Here is a 24,161-nt window from a genome sequence, read left to right on the forward strand (position 1 = left end):
TTTCTTGTGAAGTCTATTAAGTAGCACTAAGTGTACTTACACTATGTTATATTTGTATTGTTTTATACACTGCATTCGGATTTCCCTTTGCACCTGTTCATCTGCGCTGTTTGGTTTTACAGGCTGTGATTACAGGCTTGTGATTCCGTTATCGACTGCTGTGGATTTTCTTAACCTCTTATGGAAGTAATAGCTTCACACATTTCTGCCGAGTCCTCCACGTTACACAAGGGCGTAGGAGTAATTTGGCAACTGGAGGGGTATTTTAATGCTAATTGGGTTTGGGGGAAATGCTCTGCTGGGAGGGTGGTACATTTTGGAAACCCAGCGTTTAAATATGCATTTCTGATGGTGTTTGACAGCAGCATACAAGCGAAGCAGGGCAAACAACATTAGCATGACTCCAAAACGCAGCAGTAATTTAAAGGTGTTGAAACATCCAGGAGGCAAAGCACAAAGACGAGACTTGGTAGTCATTTAGCACAGAATATGCACCATCCGTTTTTTGAAATGGATAAAGCTGGCAGGTCCCGCGGACTAACGAACAAATCGAGCATACCTGCGCAATAACCATATAACATTTCCGTACCGCAAAACGCTTGTCCCATTAACACTAGACAGACAAGTCTAGCTTGTGGAAAAATTCAAATTAGTGACTACAAAACAGCAGCTTGGGAGAATTGCTTTTTTTTTCTAGTGCAGATTGAAAGTGCTCTAGTTTCCCTTTTCTTTTTTTTTGTTTTTTACTACTTCATTATTTTGCCTGCTCACTTGCATGATTCAATATTGTCTAATTTAGCTAGATAATTCTGTCTAAAATGCCAACAGGCAATAATACAAGATAGAAGGTTAATGTACATGTTAGCCTAGGTTATTACGCATGCAAATAAAGTATTATTGTTTAATCTGCCCAGGGTAGCCAGCAAAACTTTAAACAAGAAGTAATTGTAAATTGAGTTGAAGCTTGAAGTTTCTGTAATGCACTAATTGCGCCATGCCGGTGTTTATCTAACAGTACAGCTGCCCAATTAACAGTTTGCAGTTTGATATTGTTGTGTTTTAGGCAATGCTAATCAAAACTGCAAAGTTATATAATGCTAGCATTATGATTGTGTAGTTTGATTAGCATGAAAGCTGTCTGATATCTTTACTTTTTCTAGAACTGTGTATATATACTAAAGTACAAAATGTTTTACTTTGGATAAAGTATATGTAAAGTCAAAGTGAGGGAAATTAATTAAACCGTTCACTGGAAATTGTAAATTATTTACCAAGAAATTGGACCGGCTAAATTGCTAATTTCTCAAAAATGGTAAGCAAGGAGAGACTATAACTCTGGAAATCCAGTCACTTCTAATTTCACACAATTAACATAATATGTTAATTATATTCCCGAGAGCTAGATGCTAATATAGGGATAGGCGAAATAAATACGAATCATATGTATAGCTAATAACAGAGCATTGTAGTGCTGAATTTACTAAGAGGTTTTAAGAGTTTTTTGAACACATTGAAAAAAAAATTGATGGCTCACTTTATTTAAATTAAGAGCAATTTATATTGAAGTAAAATATTAACGTTGAACACAATTAAATTGGCAAATTCGGTTAAGTGGATATTAAACCTATTAAATAAAATTATGTACATTTACAAACTTAATTTACTGTAGTAAAATGCACATATCAACATGGAAAAGCTCTGTGAGGCACAAGGAGCTCATGTTTTCTCTTGTCTTATATCAGCAAGAAGTAAATGTAATTTGTTACTTCTCGTATATATAATATGGGGTCTAGACTGGGTCTGGAAATTTCCTTTGTTTTGTTCACGTCAAACACGATCAACAACACTAACAAGCTTCTAACACAAGGCTGAATCCCTAATCTAATCTTTCTTTAACCCCCGAGGAAGGGCACTACTTGTTGTGTGGACCAAGGGATTCTACACGTACTACATAGTACAATAAATTTCAATTTAATGCTATTTGGGATTCAACCCTCGGAACAGTCAGTTAGCTTTTAATTAAAAAGCTTGAAATTTTAGTATCAGTTAACGTACTTACACATTATTTTAGGAAGCATAAATCACAGCATGTTCCATAGCATCATCTATCTATCTATCTATCTATCTATCTATCTATCTATCTATCTATCTATCTATCTATCTATCTATCTATCTATCTATCACATTACATGAACTTCATACTCATTCATGGCAGGCATTATTAAACAGTCTGCTCTTTTAAAGTACTAAAAACCTTACCGCATTTCGTTTTCCTATGAATAAGAATCCTATCTAAATTATTAGGTTACTTAGGTTATCTAAATTATTATGTAAAAGCACCAGATTGAAATGCATTTCAGCAGATTCATTCTTGTTTATCTAGGCCTATTACACAGCGCATTTAAATGGAAGTAAAATGGGTTCAGGGTCAATTTCATTTTTACTAAATTTGACTTGAATTGGTTGGACGCCCTAATAACCATAAAAATATCACCATAGTCTTTTCTCCAATTTTGAATCAGATCGAGCAAAACAGAAGTGACCCACATCTGCGCTTGGCTCAAATCCATTACAGCTTCATCCAAGTTATGCAAATGATCAATCATGAGAAAGAAGGATTTTCTATTCATTGAACTTTGATCAGATTGGCGTACAATAAGTATATTTCACTCTCTTTTTTTCTTTCTTGTATTTTTAGCTTCTTTTTAGCTTTTCGTGTTAGGACGTTGCATAATTACATCCTGCTTTTAATTCTGCCGGTGTTCCTCACTTCTTGCTGTGTATTATTTATCATGTTTCCGGATCGTTCTGCGTATGCGTTATGCCCCCATGATGCCTCACCATCTGCCCTCGATGGGTTTGGCTGCCATGCCAGCTGGGCACAGAGGTATAAAAACAGAGCGGCCTCAGTTATCACAGCTTTCTGTGGCTACAAGCAGCTCTTTCTGGTTTTAATTTTGACGACTGTATATTTTTTGATATGTGCTAGAACGATGCTGCATTTTTCCACCTCTGCGATCTATGTGTGTGTGTGTGTGTGTGTTTGTGAGTGGGTGAAAGTGAGATGAAAAATTAGGTGCAACATAAATTAGCACCATTAATTCAAAGATGGCAGAGTGAGTATCAGCCTCCTACGTCATTAGACCTGAGGAAGTGAGGAAGCTTGTTTGGCAGTTAATGTCTTAGAGGAAGTTAGTGGAAGATGTAGGAAGGTTTATATGGAGTGGTGAAAGGGTGGAAATTGTTTTTGGCAGGGTGGCATTGGAGGGTGGTATACATGGAGGTGTATGTATGTACTGTATATTTTCACATCTACAGTATGACTCACTCACTCACCATCTATACTGCTCTATCCTGTATACATAGTGCAGGGGCCCGGGGCCTATCCTATGAGACGCACGAGGCGAGACACACCCTGGAGTGGGTACCAGTCCATTGCAGGCGCACAAACATACATAAATTCATTCCACAAGCAATTCGGAGGCGCCGATTAGCTTATTCTGCATGTCTTTGGACTGTGGAAGGTACCTGGAGGACCAGAGAGAAAACCCACCAAGCACAGGGACACAGCACACAGACCCCAAGGCGAGGCCCTTGAACCTGGAGGTGCAAGGCGACAGTGTTGCCTCACATCTATCATTAAATTTAAAATCTAAGATGTTATTAAACTTGGAGAAATGGTGCATCACTGCACTGAAATGTATATAACCAAAAAATAAAATCATACTACGCTAGAACTATGGCAGGATCACCCGTCTGCCTGTCTCCACCCGTCTCACCATCAGTCCTGCTAATGATCTGCACCTCGCTCTGATTCAGCCTCACCCCCATCTTCATCACTCACTTTCATTTCTTCTTCTTACTCGCTTCCTCACTTCTCTTTTCATCTTTAACATTCCCCCTGCCCAAACTTAAGCTTTTTCCCTGCACATTCTAGTGTTATCCCTGTTCTATCACTCACTTCAGTTCAGAAAAGACTGTTAATTAGCTAATTATTTAAATCAGGTATGCTGGGAGCTGAGAAAACACTAAAATGTGGTCTTCCAGGACCAGGGTTGAGAACTACAGTTTTCGACTGTATTTTCATTTCCTTTTTCTTTCTTGATTTCCCTTATTTTACTACTGTGACCTACAGTATTAAAGGGTCCCATGGTTAAAATCCATATTTTTCATTAACCTAATGTAGGTAATATATTGTAATGAAACTATGAAATCCATAAAGATATAACAGATTGTGGTGGCGGGGCGTGGTTGCGCTGTGAAGGGAGGGGCGGTCAGGTGAGTGGCACGGAACGCATTATGAGCATATGTCTAATTAGTTTTCATCTGTTGCACTATGAGAAGGAGCTATAAAGAATAAGAGAGTAGGCAAAGGAAAGTCAGAGGTGTATGTATGTGTGCATGCAGAGAGAGAGAGATTATATGCACGGAAAAGCAGAATAAACTTTGACTCGTCTTTGGATATTTAATTGCATCATGTTTGCTGTATTGCCAGTCTGGTAGTAAAGGAGGCATGATGTTTGTGTGCAGAGTCTGTGCTTTAGATAGAGTTTTAAACAGCCTATTTATGTGCTAATTTCGTGATGAACTCCGTTTAGTGAGCGACTTTACTTTTGGTTAACACAAAGCACAAACCCCATTACTGAATCATGTTTAGCAAGTGTTACGATTAACTGAGCTTAATTGGCGTAGTACGACACGACTTCACAAGGAAAAGAGCTCTTACTTCAGCTTGAGATACCACAGCAGCTCACAACAGCTTATAGACATACTGTAGCTGTGGTTTTGCCTTCAAATTCACAGTGTTAGGAATTGAAATGTGTTGGTGGGGGGAGCTGAAGGATGAGGGGGCTGCTGGTGTGCAAGGCATATAGTAGGGGGGCTGCCCCACCATTGCCCAGGCTGTTCATTAGATCCTGCCCTAGAGGAAATTTGTATCATAATAAAGAAAAGCCAAAAGATGGTCACATGAGCGAGTGTACACGTGGTGCCCTGCATTCGACTGGCATCCCATTCAGGGTGCGTCTCTGCCCCACCATGACACACTGAAAAGAAAGGGGACAAAAGGAACTAGAACATATCCGTTCTGCCATTTTGTGCCCCCCACCTACACACACCAAGGAGGAAAAGAACTGCATAACATGATCAGGCTAAAAAGCTAGCATATACTGTAATAGCCATTTTCATTCTCACTGGCTAATGAAAACTAGCTTGCATCTCATTGCTCATTTCCAACGTTATCTACAAACAAGGCTGCTACGTGGTGTATTATGTATAAATGGCTATTACAGTATATGCTAGCTTTTTAGCCTGATCATGTTATGCAGTTCTTTTCCTCCTTGGCTTTGCGTAAAAGAGAGAACCTTTAAAGTACATCTAAAAGCAATCCCCTTGTGGTTTTTTTTTTCTTTTTTGAAGTGAATAGATTTTTTTTCCTTTTTTTTTTAACCTCAGAACTTTCTCAGAGGACAAAATAGGTGTAAAAAACGCACTTCTGATTATCGGGGAGAGTCATGAGGGAGATCACCTGGTCAATGAATTTTATGGTTTTATGAATACTGAAGTAAAAAAGTAAAAAAAAAAAAAAAAGATGAAAGTTTTAACTTCTGGACCTGAAGCCAGAGCAATCACTCCTATAAACCAGAGGAATATTTAGGACGTTCCAGGTTTAAAGAATTTTGAGAATAAAAAAAAAAAAAATAAAAATCATACAGTACAGTAGCATTAAGATTGTTATAGTATAATCTGTTCAAGTACAGTTGTTAGCTTTGGTAACGCTGGTAATAAAACACATTTATACTTTATTTTAACTGTCCTTTAGTCTTTCTTGGAAATTAGTTGGAAATTCTTCCTCTTAAGTTGTTTTTAATATATAATAATGCCTCATAAATTTCTAATAATGAGATCTTCATGCAGAAACTTAAAAACTACTAATGACCTGTGTGCAATGATTAAACAATATTTATTAACACTAATAGGACTTTCTATTTACTATTATTAAAACATTTTAAAATTGCTTCAAGTAAAGTGAATGATAAATTATTCTGCATTATATGTATGTCATAAGTCATATGCCACTATTAGTTCTGTATTAAATATAGAAGCCTAATTCCACTTTTATTGTAGGAATATAAAAATAAAATAATTATTAATAGTTTTGATGAGTTGTCAGTGTAAACGTCCTTTTAAAGTAAAGCACGGTTAGAATGTAAATGAATGAAATATGTGTTGTTTTGTTACAATATGCTCTGTCAGAGGTCTAGAAAAGTGAGTTTCTAGAAAGTCGGTTGTAGATTTGTTGTTGACGAAGAACGAATTAGGAAAGTTGGATTTCTGTGATGACGAACCGTTGGCGAGCTTCAGTTTTTTCACCTTCCTAGTGTTATCGGTTTTCTGTGACACGCAGTGCTCACGTGACTGCCTGGGATTTCCTAAGGCATATCTTAGTTAAATATATGAGGTCCACACTGTGAGCTATTCAATTTAAAATTGTTTTCTTAGCAGGATAAAATGTAATGAAGGTCTAGACCTAAAAGGCAAGGAAATAGAAAATCAAACTTTAATTTAAATTAAAAGTCCTGTCTCTAGGATAACCTTTGTACTTGTAAATGAAAGTCCAGATAGTGTTTTATTCTAAACATTTGTTCAGCTTTCGTTCATTTGCTTGTGTGACAGAATGGAAAGACTAAAAGATAATAAAACTGGCAAGGAAACCTTTTTTCCCTGTCTGTCGAAAGGTTGTATGAGGATTTTGTTTCTTCTTTGCTGGAGGTATCAGCTATTTATTGATGGGAATTAATAAATGAATGCGTTTCGAATGCAAACAAAATTAAAATGTTAAATGATTTCTCGAAGACCTGAGTATTGGTGTGGAAAGTCTGCGAGATTATCTTGACTCGATGGCACATTGCCGTGTCTGTCTAAGGGATTTTGCATGGGAAGAGCTCGACATTTACGTTACCTAAGATGAGGCTTGTTAGACGGAATCAGGTAGAAGTTGTTCTTGTGGGTAAATGTGTCTGCGTCTGTGTGTAATCCAGAGCACAGGTGACAGTGCTAGACTGGATAATTTGTCTGTTGTCCTGGACAGCTTTGTGTTTTCCGTCTGGGGCTGGCAGCACTACAAAGCATCAGTGATTTTCTCATTAAACAAAGCCTGTACCTTTCTCTCCCGAACACACAGATTGGCAATGCGAATACACAGATCAGTTAAAACACTAACACCTCGGCCAGGTGAATTGAATAACATTGATTATCAATTATATACAGTACCAGTAAATTGGTGACAGGATCATGAGCATCCGATGCTCGTTTATGCAGTCAAGAGTTATTTTAAAATGAATTTCTGAGCGAATGTTTCAGTTTAAACTTATTTTGGTCTGTTGTAACTTTGGTTAACATATACATGCATTACCCACAATGCCATTTGATTGATCCCACTGATGGTGGAAGCAATGGCACTTCATGTTTAAAAACGACAGCGATGAAGCCGTGCTTTGGTACTTCAGTCTGTCCAGCTCATTTACCTTCCATCCGCTTAAGCTGATCATCTTCCAATGCTTTCATGCAATTATCACCATCAACATCATCATGCATCATGGACACCATTACTCGACTGTTTGATTTTTCATTATTTAAACATTAAATATCATTGGAAATTGTTAAGTAAAATTAAAAGCTTTTGATCTTTTGCACTTGCTCTTTAGAAGCTAAGAGCATAAGCTCTTATGTTTGAGGTCATTTAGGCTTTTTTTTTTTCTCCGGCTAAACAGCACTGTGCTAACAGTGTCTCCCTGCCTGTTTAAATGGCTTTGTGTTCATCTGAGCCATCAAGTGCGTCCCTTGCCTCTGGCACCTTTTAGATGCCCTGACTTTCAACTACTATTAGCCAGGATGCTAACACTAACTAAAAAAAAAAGGCTCCCTACTCTGCCTGTGGCTCAAGGCATATAATCTAAGCTGCTTTGATAATAAAAAGCGTTGCCTCTTACATATATTCATTTGGCAGATGTTTTTATTCAGATCACCTCATAATCGAGGGAGGATATAATGCAAAATTGCAGTGTGAAGGTGCAGCAGGTGGTATTTAAAGCTCCAGGGTCTCCACTTTGATCCTGACTTTGGTTCCTCCTGTGCAACCGTACAGTTCTCCTGTAGCAGTGAATTGATTATTCAAAGTTGCTCGGGAATATGATTGTGATTGTGTGGTGTCCAGAAATGGATCGACATCCCACCCAGGGTCTATTTCCTTTCTGTGCCCAAGTTCTCCTGGAAGAGGCTCTGGATCCAGAGGGACACTTTGAAAGTAAAGTGGTTACTGAATATAACTGAAAAACTTAATGATTCTTACATAATGCTGAATGGTTTAGGGTTAATAGCCTGTTTCTAACAGGGTTTAGAATCCAGATCAGAGATGGGACGGATGCAACAGCTGCCCCCACACAGTGTTGTAATGCTACCTCTCTGTTCAATTTTCTTTTAGAAAGATTACCATAAGGTGCACCTTAGTTCCCAAATTACTGTACTGTAATACACCATCCAAACTGCATCATTTCTAGTTTCAGAGCACAGATCTCTGACATTAAGCTTGTTTTCACACTTTTGGCTGCTTTCCAATTAATTTCTTACATGCATATTGAATACCTTCTTGTGGTTGATTGGTTAGCAGGTGGGCAGGTAGTGCTTGTGGGACCAGAGGTTGGATCTCACTCAGGCCATTGGTTTGGTAATATTTTATGGTTATACATTTCAGATACACGGCCACTTTTATTCTGGAATGTTTTAAACTTCTCTATGTATAAACTCAGTTTCATTATTTAATAGGATGGCATACAATTGACATTAATGACAATAATATATTTAAAAAATAAATGTATTTATAAACAATAAATATAAATTCTGCTTAAAGTAATGAATTGGTCTTTAAACTTGGTCTTTCAAACCTGTTTGACATGACATGAACATTTTGATGAATCGGTACAAAGAGTCAGTCTTTTCAGAGATCATTTATATATTTCTTTTTTGGGGGGAAATCGAGTTTTTGCCGACACTTAAAAAACAGCCATTGATCAGCTATAACAAGAAAACCATCTACACTACCAGTCAAAAGTTTGGACGCAGCTTCTAATTCAGTGATGGTCTTAACTGATTTTTATTTCTTTTCACATTGTAGAACAATGCTGAGGGCATAATTGCCATTTGCCTGCTAAACCCATACACAATAGTCTGTAATGCACTGGGTGTTCTGATACCTTATATAGAGTATATATAAAAGCTAAGGTGGCACAAATTGCTAATGCTGGCTGTGTATATATGTATATTTATATATATGTATATATAATATATTTATATATAAATATATATATATATATGTGTATATGTGTGTGTGTGTGTCGCTAAATAGTTTTTTTTTTGGGGGGGGGGGATTATCCTTAAACCTCCATTATGAGTTAGTAGATTTGTTTTATGCTACAAATAAAGGTAAGATTCAATTCTGGCTGTTTTGGTAAAGTTAAAAAAAGACAGAATAAAAAAAGACCTCATGTAGGACTTCATTTCGGTGGATTTGTATTACAACAACCGTTCAGCAATCCTTATAATACTACACTGACCCGAAGTCTGCCATTGATCTGCTTCAATACACCTGCAATTACATAGATCTGTTGTCCTTTAAAAAGTCCTCCCATCTCTCAAATCCCATAATTCCCTCCTCTGCCTTGCACCGGCTCTAAAACCTATACATTGATCCTGAGCAGCGCTTCCATTCTGTTCTGTACCGTCGTTCTAACCTCAGATGCTCCAAGGCTTAAGGTCGCATACAGGCCTGGCAGAAAGACCGTATCGGCTGGACGGATTTTAGTGCAGTTGTCATGGAAATGATGCTCCCTGAGGTCCAAGGACTAAGCCCATGGCCTGGATTGCAAAAACAGATTGCAGGCTGATGAAGATAAGTGAGAGAGAAAGACAGAGAGTGAGAAAGAGAGAGAGAAAGAGAGAGACAGATAGATGTAGGAGGCGAGGGAAAAGTGGTTGACAAGGCAACAATGAGGGAAGACACGCCTCACTGCACCAGAGATGAAGAACAGAGCTTGGGATGTAGGAAGGAGGACACACACACACACACACACACACACACACACACACATGTATACCAGCACGTCCCTAACTGTCTCTCCAAAGGGTGCCTGACATTTCTCTTTTGAATACAGTCAGTAATGGGTGATGCGGCACAGCATATTTTGCTAAATGAAGTTAGTGTGAGCGAGTTCGCTTGTTGAATATGTGTGATTAAGAAAAGCAACATATGTTCAAGGCTCTGATTCACTGTCCTGCTCACTTACGGACTCAGAATATAATAAATGTCTGAGATGGAGGCTTACTGTATGTCAGATTTTTCTGTGAAAACTTTTGTTTTTAATGTTTTAATTTGAATATTTGAAGTCAATGTTCGCATTCAGTGCTGCATAACGACATTATCAATCCATTATCAATTATCATATCCTCTATGTATTTGTGGTTTTTGTTTTGGATTTTAGGACTTGAGGTTCAAACTGCTGAGGATTCCCAAAACCAAGACATGAAGCCAAACCGGGTTTAAAAAGACTAGCGTGGTAAGTAGTCTTGTCTGTGTGTGTGTCTGTGTGTGTCATGAATGAAATGTCCAAATTGAATATGTAAATTTGTAATAATAGTTACTTTAGGAAATATGCACAACTCAGAAAATGTAAAAATTGTTAGTTTATATTTGTTTGCATTTAAGTTGGTAAAATGTTCCAGTTCCTCTGAAATCCTACAGGTGCCACCCTCTAAACTATTCACAAATTGGCAGGCAGGTTGTAATAGAAGCAAATTATTTATGAAATTTGTTTAGAATTGTAATAAAATCATGATACTAAATGAATCTCAATATATCTACCTATCTATACTATTTAACTCACAGACAGTTACGAACGAAAACATTTCAGACCTACAGTAATGGTGAGGTTCACAGGTACATAGCATCATTTATTGCTTAATGTTAGAAAATTTTTCCAAAGCCAAACTCAAAATGACCATATCTTAACAAGCGGACATGATACAGTAATAAACTTGGAGCTTATTGAACCAGGAAGCTGAACAAAATATGATTTAATGTGACCAGTCACATATTACCGTGAGGTGCCTCTAAGCGCTCAAATGACTGTTCTCTACTATGGTACACCAACTGCATCACGTCCTTTAAATCAGTGGTCTTCAACTGTCATGGCAAATTTTTTCCAGATCTCACCAAATCTTAAACAAAACCACACAACTTTTAAGTAGAGGAAAAGCAAGAAAGATTGGTTATTATAGAAACCACCTTCACTGATGAATTTTGGTTATGTAGTGTAATATACTCTATGGTATTATAGTGGTAGTTGTAGTAGTGATACTGTGATAGTATTGGATTCGATTATTATTTATTGATCCTTTTGTTTTTTTGGTTTTAAAAAGTCTTACCATCTGTGCTCTGTGTCCGGAAAAAAACGGAACTGAAAGTTATTTCTCTAACTTTTCCTAAGCGTCCTTATTAAACTTAGTTTGGCACAGTACTTTCTGCAGTTTCCGATTACGTTCTGTCTGCATTGAAGTTCCTTATTTCTTGCTTTCTGTGTGTACGGGTCATACTTTGGTAACGCTCTTGTAGAGTTTTCTACACTTTTGGAAAAGTACTTTTTAAAACTTTTAAACTAGTTAGATTTATTAAAAAGGACAATAACTTTTACAATTCTACGACATTTATTTATTTATTTATTTATTTTAGAAGATGTGCCTTTTGGTAATAATTCTCCCACTGGTTGTATCACGTGACTGTCCTCTATCATCTTTGTCCTTTGTTTTGTATTCTTGATTTATTAATTCAGTATTTGTCCTTTATTTTTCTTTTACTGTAATGTGTTTTTACATTAATTAAGGTAAGTAACTACTATATTCTGCATAATTAGTATGTTTTCGTAGTAAACAACAGTGTTATAACCCCACCACAATCCCAGCCAATCAGAGTATGGTCACTCCCAGCCAATCAGAGGCTGGAGGCAGGATTGCCTTTTCCTGACACTGCTATTCTTCGCTTCTGCTTTTAGTGCGCTTCATCACTGAGCGCTTTAGTTTATATCGACACTATCTTCATCAGCATAGGGTAAATACATACTTACCTTACTTACTTACCATGTTCTTTATGTAACTTTACGTTACTTTGTTCTTTTTTTCTAATATAAACACAGCAGGTTTGGACTGATACAGTTCGCTCCAATAATAACGTTCCTATTGCTGGCGTTGGTTCCCCTGACTGAAGGGTCGCCTGACCCTGGGGGGTAAAGACCCGACTGGCCATGCCGGTATCCTGTCGACTACTATGTCGTGGCAAATTTTTTTCGGACCTCACCAAATTTGAAACAAAACCAAACAACTTTTAAGTAGAGGAAAAACAAAGAAGTTTATTGACGACAAGCGTTCAGAGATCTTCGAGAGAGAGCTCTGAACCCATCAAAAAGGCAGACACAAAGCTCTAACTACAGGGTCGAAGTCCATAACTTCCTTATTTTACATGGGTTTATATCCCTGACAAGTGCTTCATTGCTCCTTTTTGTTTCCCTGTTTTATTCAAATTTTATTTAATATTTAATAGATATGTATATGTATGGACTCCCAGGTCCATACTTTTTCCCATCCTAATTTATCTTTTATTCATTATTGATTCATATCTGGGTTGGTCTCATTGGGCCTCCAAAAATTTAACTTTCCTTTTTCCTTTTTTCAAGAAGAGTTTGGTTTGTTCCTCTTTTCCTAACCAGAATAATTTTATTTTTGTTATAAGTAGTTTTTTCTCTTTTATAATCTTCTATAATAATTAATTATTGAACTTTATTACGGTTAGGATCAATATGATTAATTTTTATCAAAGCTTGATTACATTAGATTATATAATTTTAATTATTATTATTATTATTATCAGCATTATTTTTCCTGATTTAAAAGACTGATTATTAAAGTTTGGTTCATAAGACAATTCTATTCTTAAATCATAATTTGATCATTAACCTATATGATTCTAAACATTGATGTTTGATAATATACATATACTTATATGGATTGATAATTATAGAAACAATCATCATTGGTAAATTTTGGTTATGTAGTAATAGAGAATGATGGTGTTATTTGTATGTAGTAGTAGTTTTTTTTAGGGTTTTTTGGCTTTAAAAAGGGAAGTCTGACCATCTTGTGCTCTGTGTCTAAAAAAAATAAAATAAAACTGAAAGTTATTTCTTTTAGTTCTCCTAAGCGTTTCTGTTAAACTTAGTTTGGCAAAGTATTTTCTGCACTTTTCCATTACGCTCTGTCTGCATTGAAGTTCCTGATTTCTTGCTTTCCGTGTGTAAGGGTCATACTTTGGTTACGCTCTTGTAGGGTTTTTGATCATTATTATTATAATTTTTTATTATTTTATTTTTTTTACAGTTTTCTACTTGATTATAGTTAAAAAAGGAGTATAATGATATAAATTAAGCTAAAATAAGTAAGTAATATGGTTATTTTACAGAGGCCTTCTGGGTATTGGGCATTAAACGTATTTTAAGTCAGACTAAATAGCACTAAATTTCTAAAATGTAATTGAAATTCAATTAAATTCTCCACAGAACCTTTTTTGCGCCACGGACCAATTCTTTTATGACAGAAGGGCCATCACATGCTCGTAACAAAGCATAATAAAGTGCATAATAAATATAACGTACCATAAGACAGAATCAATGTACTGTAGGCACTGAGCTTGTTTCTCTGTAATGAGACATTCTCATCTAGAAGTAATGGGGGACAGTGACACATGAAGTGTCCAGTGTGCTCCTCATGTCCAGTGCTCCTCATGCCCATCTCACAGATGGGTTGTCGGAAATAGAAGCAGCACTTTTAGTGATTTTGTGGGGATTTCAGGTTATTCAGCCTTGATTTTAATCCAGAGCGTCAGCAGAGTTGCTTTAAACACACTTTTAATGCCACGTAATTCTTATAGAGCATGTGATTTACATGATCTAACTTTCAAAAACAACCTAGTACCAGAGAATGCCAGATTAACATCACTACAAGGTTTTGACAGCCTAAAATTTCTGATTTAAATTTTAGTTTTATTATTAAATTTTGAGATTTGGTCCAAACTGCTGATTGTTTTCAAACTTCTGTTAATATTATTCATTGTCAAATGCTTTTCTTTAAAAAAAAAAAAAATTATGGATGAATTCTGTTACAATGCGCACTGCAGTTAATTTGATGCCTCATAACTCATGCTTTAGTCAAGATATTATCCATATGCCATTGTCAGCATAAAACTGGAAATGTTCTTTATTTTTTTTTGTCTGGAATTTGAGTGATCTTTTTCAGAAAATTGCCCTGGAACTGTCTTAAGTGCGTCGCCCTTTCCCAACACACACAAATAGGCAACATTACTAAGTCAAAAAGTCAAAGTCACTCTAGCAGAAGTCTATTGAAAAAAAAAATCAGATATGTTAAATGTTGGGTTTTTAGTGGTTAGCACCTCGCACCTTCAGGGTTCGAATCTCGCCTCCAGTCCTCCGCGTGCTTGGTGGGTTTGCATTGCTCCCACGATCTATACAAACATGGGTGCTGTAGGGTGTTTCCAGTTTGCCTGTGTGTAAGTGTGTGTAGTTGTAGTAGTGTACTTTTTTAAAATAAATAAAATGTAATTAAATCGTATTCTGATTTCAGCAAAGAAAATTCAGCTTTCATTTTTAATGGCAACCAATCTACTAACTAAATAACTATTTATAAGTGCTAATTGTTGCTCAGATTCATATATATATACATTTATTTTTATAATATAATAATAATCACAGGAATATTAAGTTAACAATACTTAACAGGAACCCATCTTAAATACAGCATTATTATAAAAATAGGCAGCATGGTGGCGTAGCTGCTAGCACTGTGGCCTCGCACCTCCAGGGTCGAGGGTTCGATTCCCTACTTGGGTGTGTGTGCATGGTGTCTGCATGTTTTTGGTTGGTAGATTTCCTACAGGTACACTAGTTTCGTCCCACAGTCGATGCGGATTAGGTTAAATTACCTATTCTGAGTGTGTGTGTGCGACCTGCAATGGCTTGGCACCGCATCCAGGGGGCGTCATCACAGGACGAGCGGTATAGAAGGTGCATGAATGAATGAATGAATGAATGAATGACACAGCACAAGGTCACATTTGTTTAGTGACTCTGTTTAGGCTGTGTGTGTTGATTAATACCGACCACTTCCTTTCTAACTGCTAATAACCCTATTACCTCCAAAGGTATTTGCTAACTGCTGCCCATTTTAATAAACTGCCACGCTCCTTCAACCTGTGCCAGCATTTAAATCTCATTCGTTTTATTTTTCGAAGTTGCCATTTATTTAAGATCAACCCTTCGGTAAGGAATCTGTCGTAGTTGCTGCAGAGAGGCTGATTGACACTTGATAAAGAATGACAGCATTAGGAGAGGGAGTGGAAAAGCTATCTTCTGTGTTTGTGTTAAAGAAAGCCTTGGCACAAATTTTCTAGAGTGTTTTTTTTTTCTTTTCCGCGGACCCCTGATGAGAACAAGTACCTGTTTTATATGCGTCAAAACAATCCCACCATGTTGCTAATCATCAATCGACGGCAGTGTTTTCCCTAATTGTGCATTAGCTTGGCAAAACTGGGGCAGAGATATAGCAACGTGTAATTCCCTCCACACACACACATCGCTGCAGAAAGTTGCCATGGACGGCATCTGGTACGATCCTTTATTTAACTGTATTTGTGGAGCGCAGCATGTTGCAGCATTTGGTGGAGGTCACGCCGGTTAAAACAGAAATAAAGCCAGGAGTGAGGAGTGGCTGTGATTGATTCAGAGTTAATTTTACAGTAAACAGTAAATGTTTCAAAGATCAAATGAACGATTTGAACAGACTATTGGATTCCCTGAGGTTTTTTCAGTCCAATCACTGTTATGATGATGGTGTTCTGACAATAAGGCAATATAGCCAGCCATAGTACTAGGGCTAGGCAACATGATGCTATGATGTCATAAGCGTAGGGATGTAACCCAGCACGATTTGCATTATAAAAAAAGATACAGACTGAACACACACTACTAACCCAATCTAACTCACTGCTTTATTAAACTCTGAAAAACATCATATTTCTATATAATTATTTCCATACCAACTGCTCTTAAGAAATATGAATCCGTTTTAAAATCTGCTGACGCCTATGGCTTACACACTTTAAAATTTGCACAGGCCTGCATATCTCTCTGTGGTCTGCAGGAAATAATTTTAAATCATTTAATTATTATTTTTTTAATATTCAGGCTTGCACATCTGTTGCATGTGCTTTCATCATTCTTAAATTCATAAATGAATTAAAAAAAGGACATTTTGCTTAAAGACCCACTGCATCTCAGCTGTGTTCACTGAACGTACAAACAACAATAGCTGCATTCGCACAGATAATATTTCTGTAATCCAATTTAAACCATTATGATTAGAGATCCCAAGTTAACAGTTCACGCAAATGCTGATCTGATAAGACCTGCAGTTACAGGGCTCCAGATGGCGACTGAAATGGTCGCCACCGCGCCTGATGTTTTTATTTTGCAGCCGGTTTTATTCAGACAGCCGCCAGTTGCGATCCTGGCCAAGAAAAAGATAGAAAAGAACGAATGCGATCTTTAATCCTGTGATAGACTCTGTCCTCTATAAGTAAAGGAGTGTCCCTGATGGACTGCGTCAAAGAGTGCTCAGGAACATCAAACTGTTTAACCAGTGGCGGCTGGTGCAAAATTTTTTGGAGGGGGCAAACAAAATTAAAATGAAACTTTTAATGATATTTTTAGTGTAAGCTCGGCCGGGATCACTTGACTGCTGCTTAATTAGAAGATCAGGTCGATCTGGTCCAAGCTCTTTAACTGTTTTTCTTTCGCCTTGCGACGAATATTTTATCAAAGAAATTTTTCTCTCATATTTAGCTGGCTTCCACGTCAATCACTATTCAATACATTAACTAACAATCTGCTGACTGTTAATAAGACTCGTTGAGAATGATCCAATCACATGAGTCCAAATATTTAAAAACAATATTGATTCGCTAAGAACAAAAGTTCAAACACTTTTGTTAGAGCAAAAAAATAAAAATTTGAGCTCAGCCTCAAATCACATGCTTTTTAAAAACGTACGTGCCTACTGTACGAAGACACTCGTTTGTCCGCCGCCCCGCATACACGAACACAAATGAACGTAATACAGTTTAGATTTTTTTTTTATTGTAAATAAATTAAACTAAGAAATATAGAGGAAAATTGTGAGTAAATGACCTTATTTCATTAATAAAATAAATAATTTTTATGTTAAATAATTACATGTTAAAGCAGCATTCCTCTCTGCCTAACGTTAAAGGGGCGGCGCCCCAGCACCCCGTATTGACCGGCCACCACTGCGTTTAACGGTCAGGTCAGGTGATTACCCACAGTGACAATATGACATTAGTATTGGTGTTTTTTAATATTGTGTGTTTTTTTTACTACACTGAACAACTTCAAAAACCAAGGAACTGATTGAACATATTGAGTCTTTATACTTTTTAATAATATGATGTATGGGTATTAGATAAACGTCCAGCATAACTGAATATAGGGAACATCATGTACAGTGTACTGTAATACTGTTCTTAAGTATTTTTAAATATATTCGTAATATTATATCACACCATATGACACATCCCTGAAGAAGAAAACAAAATAGTACATAAAATTAAAAGATTTCCTAAAAAACTGGAAAAAGTTTGAAAAGCCAAATTCTTAAATACTAAATTTTTCTGTCAATTAATATTCTGTAAAGATGTTTTTAAATTTTTACAAACCTCATAATATGGGCCGGCATCAAAAACCCATCAATACTGTGAACATTTCATTCCTACTTTGAAGGCTGTAGCGTCTGCAAGATGTAAGATGATTACTTAAATGTTCCTATTGATCACTATCTGACTCCCTCACTATTCAGTGCCTATGTCGTTTCCTCGTTATTAAAGGAAGAGCGCACACAGGAATCTGTTCTAGGGGAGAAAAAAAAAAGAATCAATCAGAAATCGATCACTTGTAATGATCCTGGCTGCAGGTTTTGAAGAAAACATCGTACTTATTTATGAAGGCGTGTTCCAGCGATCAAACCGTGTGATCAGACGCGTTAAACCTCACTCGGAGCGTCGTTAATCTCACCGCGAGGAACTATGGGTAGTGAGGAGGGAGCTAATATTGGGTGCTTAAACCTGCCCACACACAGGAATGAGAGAAATGGATTTTACTTATCGCAGGTATCGAGTGCTGGGTAGGTGAATCTTATGGCTTTGGTTGAAAAATGGCCCAACTCGGGCGTTCACCACACCTAATGCGAAAGCCAGCCAGGGATAACACACAGTGCAATGGGAAGTTTTTCAATAATTAATGGGCCCTTGTGAAGGAAAAAAAAATAAAAAGAAATCCATATCCGCTATAGTTGGAAAGAAGCATGAGTGCTACTATGCATTATGTCACGACATGAAGCGTTCCAGAGCACTTAGGTGTAGATTTGTTTCTGAGTGGACTGTTTATTATAAGCTGCATTGTGGTAGTAAGCAATTCTTTCATGATGATACAAGATATTAATTACAGAATGATGGAAAAGAATTCCTGCTTTGTTTGGCAGTACTCGTGTTTTGTTTGAGGTCTCCTTCAAGCTCGAATACAGCATGTGACTTATGACATGTAAACTGATAGGTGTTTATTGCAAGAATAATAATAAATGCTTGTATAAGTACTATAATTACATGGGTTCTTTTGTCGGTTCATCTGTGGCCTAATTTATCTGTGTGTCTGACTGTATAATCTCGCACTCGTATAATCTAAAGTATGTGCGCCATTGAAAGCTAAATGTCTCTGTACCTTTAGCAAAATAAGGGAAACACAGATCCTGGAGATGTACAGACTCATTTTTAGCTGAAGAAACTAGTGGATGTAGAAAAATTCCAGCCACCCAGAATGTAAATTCTTGTGTGCATCGGTAAGGTCATTAGAAGCACCGCTTTTTTACTTTCAGCATGGCTATAAAAAAACGATTAGTAAGCAAGATACGAAGCGACGCGACAAATTTCTCCCAGCTTGCAAATTACAAATCATTTTGGTTGGGGAATATACACATACAGTACAGTACACACGCACAACACTCTTTCATTGTAGCCAGACTACACTAAGTATGTTGCAACATTCTTTAATTTGATATTACCATGCTTTGCATAAGTATTCCCCCCCCTCCTCCCCTGAACATTACCATATTGCGTAATGTTACTACTGTAAGTAAATATCAAATGAAAAAACTTTATTATACACTGTCGGGCCCAACAAAAGTCGCCGTTTTAGAAGGGTCAAATTATTGTGCTGCATCAAACAAAGAAAACAACTAAGGAGGGAAGTATTCTTAAACTAACTGGGTTAAGAATACTTCAACACATTATGAAAAATCTATAAGGAACCATCAATTTAGTGGAAGAAATGTGGTCATAAAAAATCATGAATTGAGATCACTTAAACACTTAGAAACAGTGAGACTAATTAGGAAAAAAATGGCTTAAATTGGCTAAGATTGGATTTGGATCAATAGAAAAAGGTCATTGTAATATTACAAAACATGGAAGGGGAGGTGAATACTTATAAAAAGCACACAGTAGAGTTCTTGACCCTGATTGCTCATAATGTATTGATCCATTTTTTAATAATATCAGCTCTTGATCTCCAGAGTGACATCTGGAGATCTCCATCACTGGGAGTCTAGGGAGAATAAGCGCTCTCTCGGGAGGGAGGGTCATACTCACACTCCCAAATCAATCATACTGATGCTAGTTAATCATGGGCGTCTGTGAGCTCACGCAGTTGGAAGAGGCGGATAGCACTTTCTTTTCTGTGTTACAGTACGGCCCAATAATGCACAATGACCGTGAAGTTTTTCACCTTAAACACGAATAAATGTATAATAATTGTAAATAATAATTCATAAGTAGCTTTTAATGCAACAACAAGGCAAATATAATTCCCCAAACAGCTAAGAAAGATAGACATCTTTTCTTAAAGCGCATTGCTTTCCACTCAGAAAGACACAGTATTTGAAACTTCCATTTTTTTAAATAGCTAAACTAAATTGCACATTTTGGAGCTTTTTTCTTGATCTGCAATTAGATATATCCTAATTTCTAATTCTTTTAATAGCATAATGATGAGAGTAAAATGACTCTTTGGCAATCACATTTAAAATGCAAGTGTAGCATGAAATAGCTCATTTCCTGAACACTACTAATCTTGCCACTGGAACGTGGGCCGGCGCGTATGAAACCGGCCGATTTGTAATGACATAATAAGTTAATTTCTGGTTTTCCGCAGCATGCAGTCATTTCCGATTTCACTTTTAAGCCAGGATATGCTGTTCATGGACTGCGGAGCTTTGCTGTTGAATATCTTTTATTGATGTAGCGTATGCATTGCTTTTCAATTTTTTTTAATGCATAGTAACAAAGCGTTGACCAAAGATTGCTTAAATAAAAAAAACTTATTGCACTTCCCTGAATGATTGATGCTGCAGAGGTTATGATATTAAACTTTATTTTGCAGCTTGTTCACGACATCAAAAACAAACTGATATATGTATGTAAGAATAGTCAGCATTTTTTTCTTATTATAAAAGGTCTAGCGAGTCTATTTTTAAAGATAAAGCAACATTAATATAAGCCTTCAATTATGATAGCAGTAGCACTATTAATGGTCATACACAGAATAGTATGCAGCAGACGTGACCCTTTTAAGGGTGCTCAAGCACTCCTACATTTAATCCTAACACTTCTAACGACAATGATCTTAATAATGCATCATCATTTTCTAAAATACTTTTTTAATCAGTTCAATCTGCTTAGAGATGAGACCAACAATTACAAGTTTAGCTAATGGTTTAATGTCTATTATTCTTGATGACTTGATGTTACATGGTTCAGATTAGAGCCGTTAAGAGTTTTTTGAATTTATTTATCCGCTCTCGTTCAGTTGGCTGATGTATGGGAGACAGAAATTGCAGGAGAGTTTAATTTTGTTACACCCCGATTAAAAGCAGAGGTAAATTAAAACATGAGCGAGTGATAGCTGGCGTGGGTGTAGTTTGCCAAAGATCGGCTCTGAATTAATGTTAATCTGCTTTCACATGGCCGGTGCACTTAGCGGTAAGTTGTTAGAGAGTGCTTTATGACTTTAAAATCTGTCATAGATCATTCTGAACTATTATTATTATAATAATTATTATTATAACACTCAGCAATAGACAACAATAAAATGGTTGAATTCTTTTCCAGGTTTTTAGTTTCCTTAACAAATGTGTTATGTAATAGTAACACTAATATTGGTGTCAATTGAAATATACATATAAAAAATATTAAAATAGTAAAATTATATTAATAATGAAATAATAAATGCTACTAACAGAGTTCCTGCTGAGTTCACATGTCATGTGATTGTGTTAATCGCCTCTAGATTTCATGCCTTTAGTATGATGGATAACATTTTGAGTTCTTCTCATAATTAGGAACACGTCATCAGCAGCGAACAACAAGACATGGCATTGGCATTTTTCGTATTTCATTGGTATATGAAATACGAAAAATGCGTACAATGAAGGCAAACAAAAGTAGATTATGATCCTGGACTGTAGTGGACTCAGTCATGATTTTATTGTTAAAAGGAGGAGGAAAAACAGAAGGAGAAAATGAAAATCAATAGAGTAAGCACACATTGTCTAAACAAAGTCCAAACTGCACAAAAGGACAGAAAGTCAGGAGCATAAGCTTACAGTTGTTTCTTTCTTTCTTTCTTTTTTTTTTCCCCGAAGAAAATGGTTTTTCTATTTACTGTGTTTGGGCTTTGGAGGAAGTACAGTATGGCACGAACCCAGTAGAGCATGCTGGACTTGGAACACATAAAAAATGTTAGACATCACAAATTCAGCTGCGTATTTGCGTGGTGGTTTGAGTCACATTGTTTGTATTAATGAGATGATTGACAATAGCGTCTTTTATATATAATACATGCATCATAAGTGGTGTAATATTGGGTACAAAAATAAATTTAATCTTTTGAGAACTAACAGGAAGTGGGTTTGACACGTGGCTGATTGACATTTGTCTCTCTCACTGGCTGATAATCTAACTGAAGCTCATTCTAACTCTGTGTCTCCACAGCGTGCCTGGACGATTGTGTGTGCCTACCCGTCATGGCTCGTGGCTCGGTGGAGCTGTTTCCCTCTACCGTCTTGTTCCTGCTGGCCGTCTTGCTCTCAACGCTGTCCAGCACTTGCCATGCCTTATGTACGTATTCAAACTTTTATTAACTAATTGCTGTTAACTAGCAGCATGGGGTAATGTGAAGAACGGAGGGTTAACGTCTGATGTTCGATACTAATCGGAGTGTTTTCTTATAGTTCTGATGCTTCTTGAAGAAATCCGAGTCTTCGAATATCTGTTTAAATTTTTTATTGTGATTGTTTTCTGGTGTTATTCAAATGACACCTTTATGTCAGTGTGCTTCTTCTGAGACGTGCGTTATGGTCTCTATAATAACAACTGGTTCAATGTCAATGTAAATGGTGACTTTTAACATTTATGAAAGGGTCTCCGGGTTCAGTGCTTTGTAACAGTCTGGACATTTTCATGTTCTCCGTAGGAGAGTCTTCAGGACCGAGGGGTTCTCTGTAACATGCCAATGCCATGTTTTTTTTCTTTGTAACCTAAAGCTAGAGAGAAGAAAATCACAGACGCCTTTGAGGGAATGAATATTTAAAGCCGCTGTAACATAACGAGAGATAAATACCCGGAAGTGGAATAACTTGATGCATATTCCACAACATTAAATAAGTCGTTTAACATGCTGTTGAAACGGAAGTCAGTATTGAATGCGATCATGCTTTTGTTTATTATTAGAGAACAGAATAAAGAAGCCTTCGTACCTTCCACTCATCTCTCACGTCTGGCCAAGCATTTGTTTCCGATTATCACGCCTCACCTGACCTTAGCCCGTGCATGCCCGACCATGATTACAAATCCTCGCTCCCTCCGCCAGAGTCCCCCCTGCCTCGACTGGTTTTTAATAATTGTTGTCATAGCGATGGTGCGCTCCACTCACACGGGAGCGTGTGACATCATCGGTTAAGACATAGCATCAGCTGATGCTCGTGTCCCTCAAGGTTGTTGGATCTTTTTTGCTTTCATGGTTGAAAAGAAAAAAGACCTGTGGGTAAACAAAAGAGTGTAGTATGTGTTTGTGTGTAAGGGTGTGCCTATGTTACATCAGTGGAACGGTTCCCCACGGAGAAGTCTGGATATAAAGCCCGGTGTTGAAGAGGGAGCTGAAGACGTCCCAGTGCTTCTGGAAGATTCTGCGAGATCAGAAGCGAACGCTAAAAAGCCGAGTCAGTGATAGCGCAGCGATAGTGGAGGCTGTAGCGGCAGGACGAGAGATGTGAAGAGACAACGCCCCTCAGCAGCTCTTCGTCTCCAGCGATCTCTTTTTGTTTTCTTATCTCTAGAGCTCATCAGTAGTTTGCTCTCTGTAGCTATCTCTCTATCATGCTGTCTGGGAATACTTTATCAGCTATATATATATATATTTTTTTTTTTTTCTCACTTGCACTTCTATTAGTGCTCCATCACGCATTAACGCTTAATACTTCTCTCCGTCTATTTTTTCCTTCCTCTATCACATCTTCTAATCATGCTCCTTGCTATCCTTCACCTAGTAGAATGTGAAATACATTCGTTCCTGCTCTGTAATAAAAGCTTGATTCGCTCTAGCTTTACTTTTTCTCCAAATGAAAACCAGTGATGTAGGGGTGGGGGGGAGCTGAGCGAGGAGGTGTGGGATCTGGTTGCCATGGTGAGGACCAGGCCTGGCTTAGCCCTGACAGATGAGCGTGAGCCCGCTGTCGGCTCTGTTTGAACCGACGCTATGGCAACAGGACACGGAGGCGATGATCCTCCACTTGCTAAGGCTGGTATCTATGACTACAACCCCCGCCGCCCCAGCCACCCCCCTTCATACACACCACACAATTCAGCG

At 37.2% G+C, this 24,161-nt stretch overlaps 1 protein-coding gene across 5 annotated transcripts in view; it reads left to right on the forward strand.

The window, feature by feature from the left end:
* LOC128512848 (receptor-type tyrosine-protein phosphatase S-like) overlaps positions 1–24,161 on the forward strand; it is a 144,587-nt gene that overhangs the window by 15,293 nt on the left and 105,133 nt on the right. For 4 of the 5 annotated variants that reach the window (XM_053486304.1, XM_053486306.1, XM_053486307.1 and 1 more), the window contains exons 2-3: positions 10,536–10,610; positions 22,289–22,414. In XM_053486304.1, the coding sequence (XP_053342279.1) occupies positions 22,321–22,414 (94 nt within the window). In that variant the 5' untranslated portion in view covers positions 10,536–10,610; positions 22,289–22,320. Of the gene's footprint in view, positions 1–10,535; positions 10,611–12,137; positions 12,158–22,288; positions 22,415–24,161 lie in introns of those variants that run through there. The other variant, XM_053486305.1, reaches the window with a different exon arrangement.

This window comes from Clarias gariepinus, chromosome 25 (genome assembly GCF_024256425.1).
Source record: "Clarias gariepinus isolate MV-2021 ecotype Netherlands chromosome 25, CGAR_prim_01v2, whole genome shotgun sequence".
NCBI classification, from domain to species: domain Eukaryota; kingdom Metazoa; phylum Chordata; class Actinopteri; order Siluriformes; family Clariidae; genus Clarias; species Clarias gariepinus.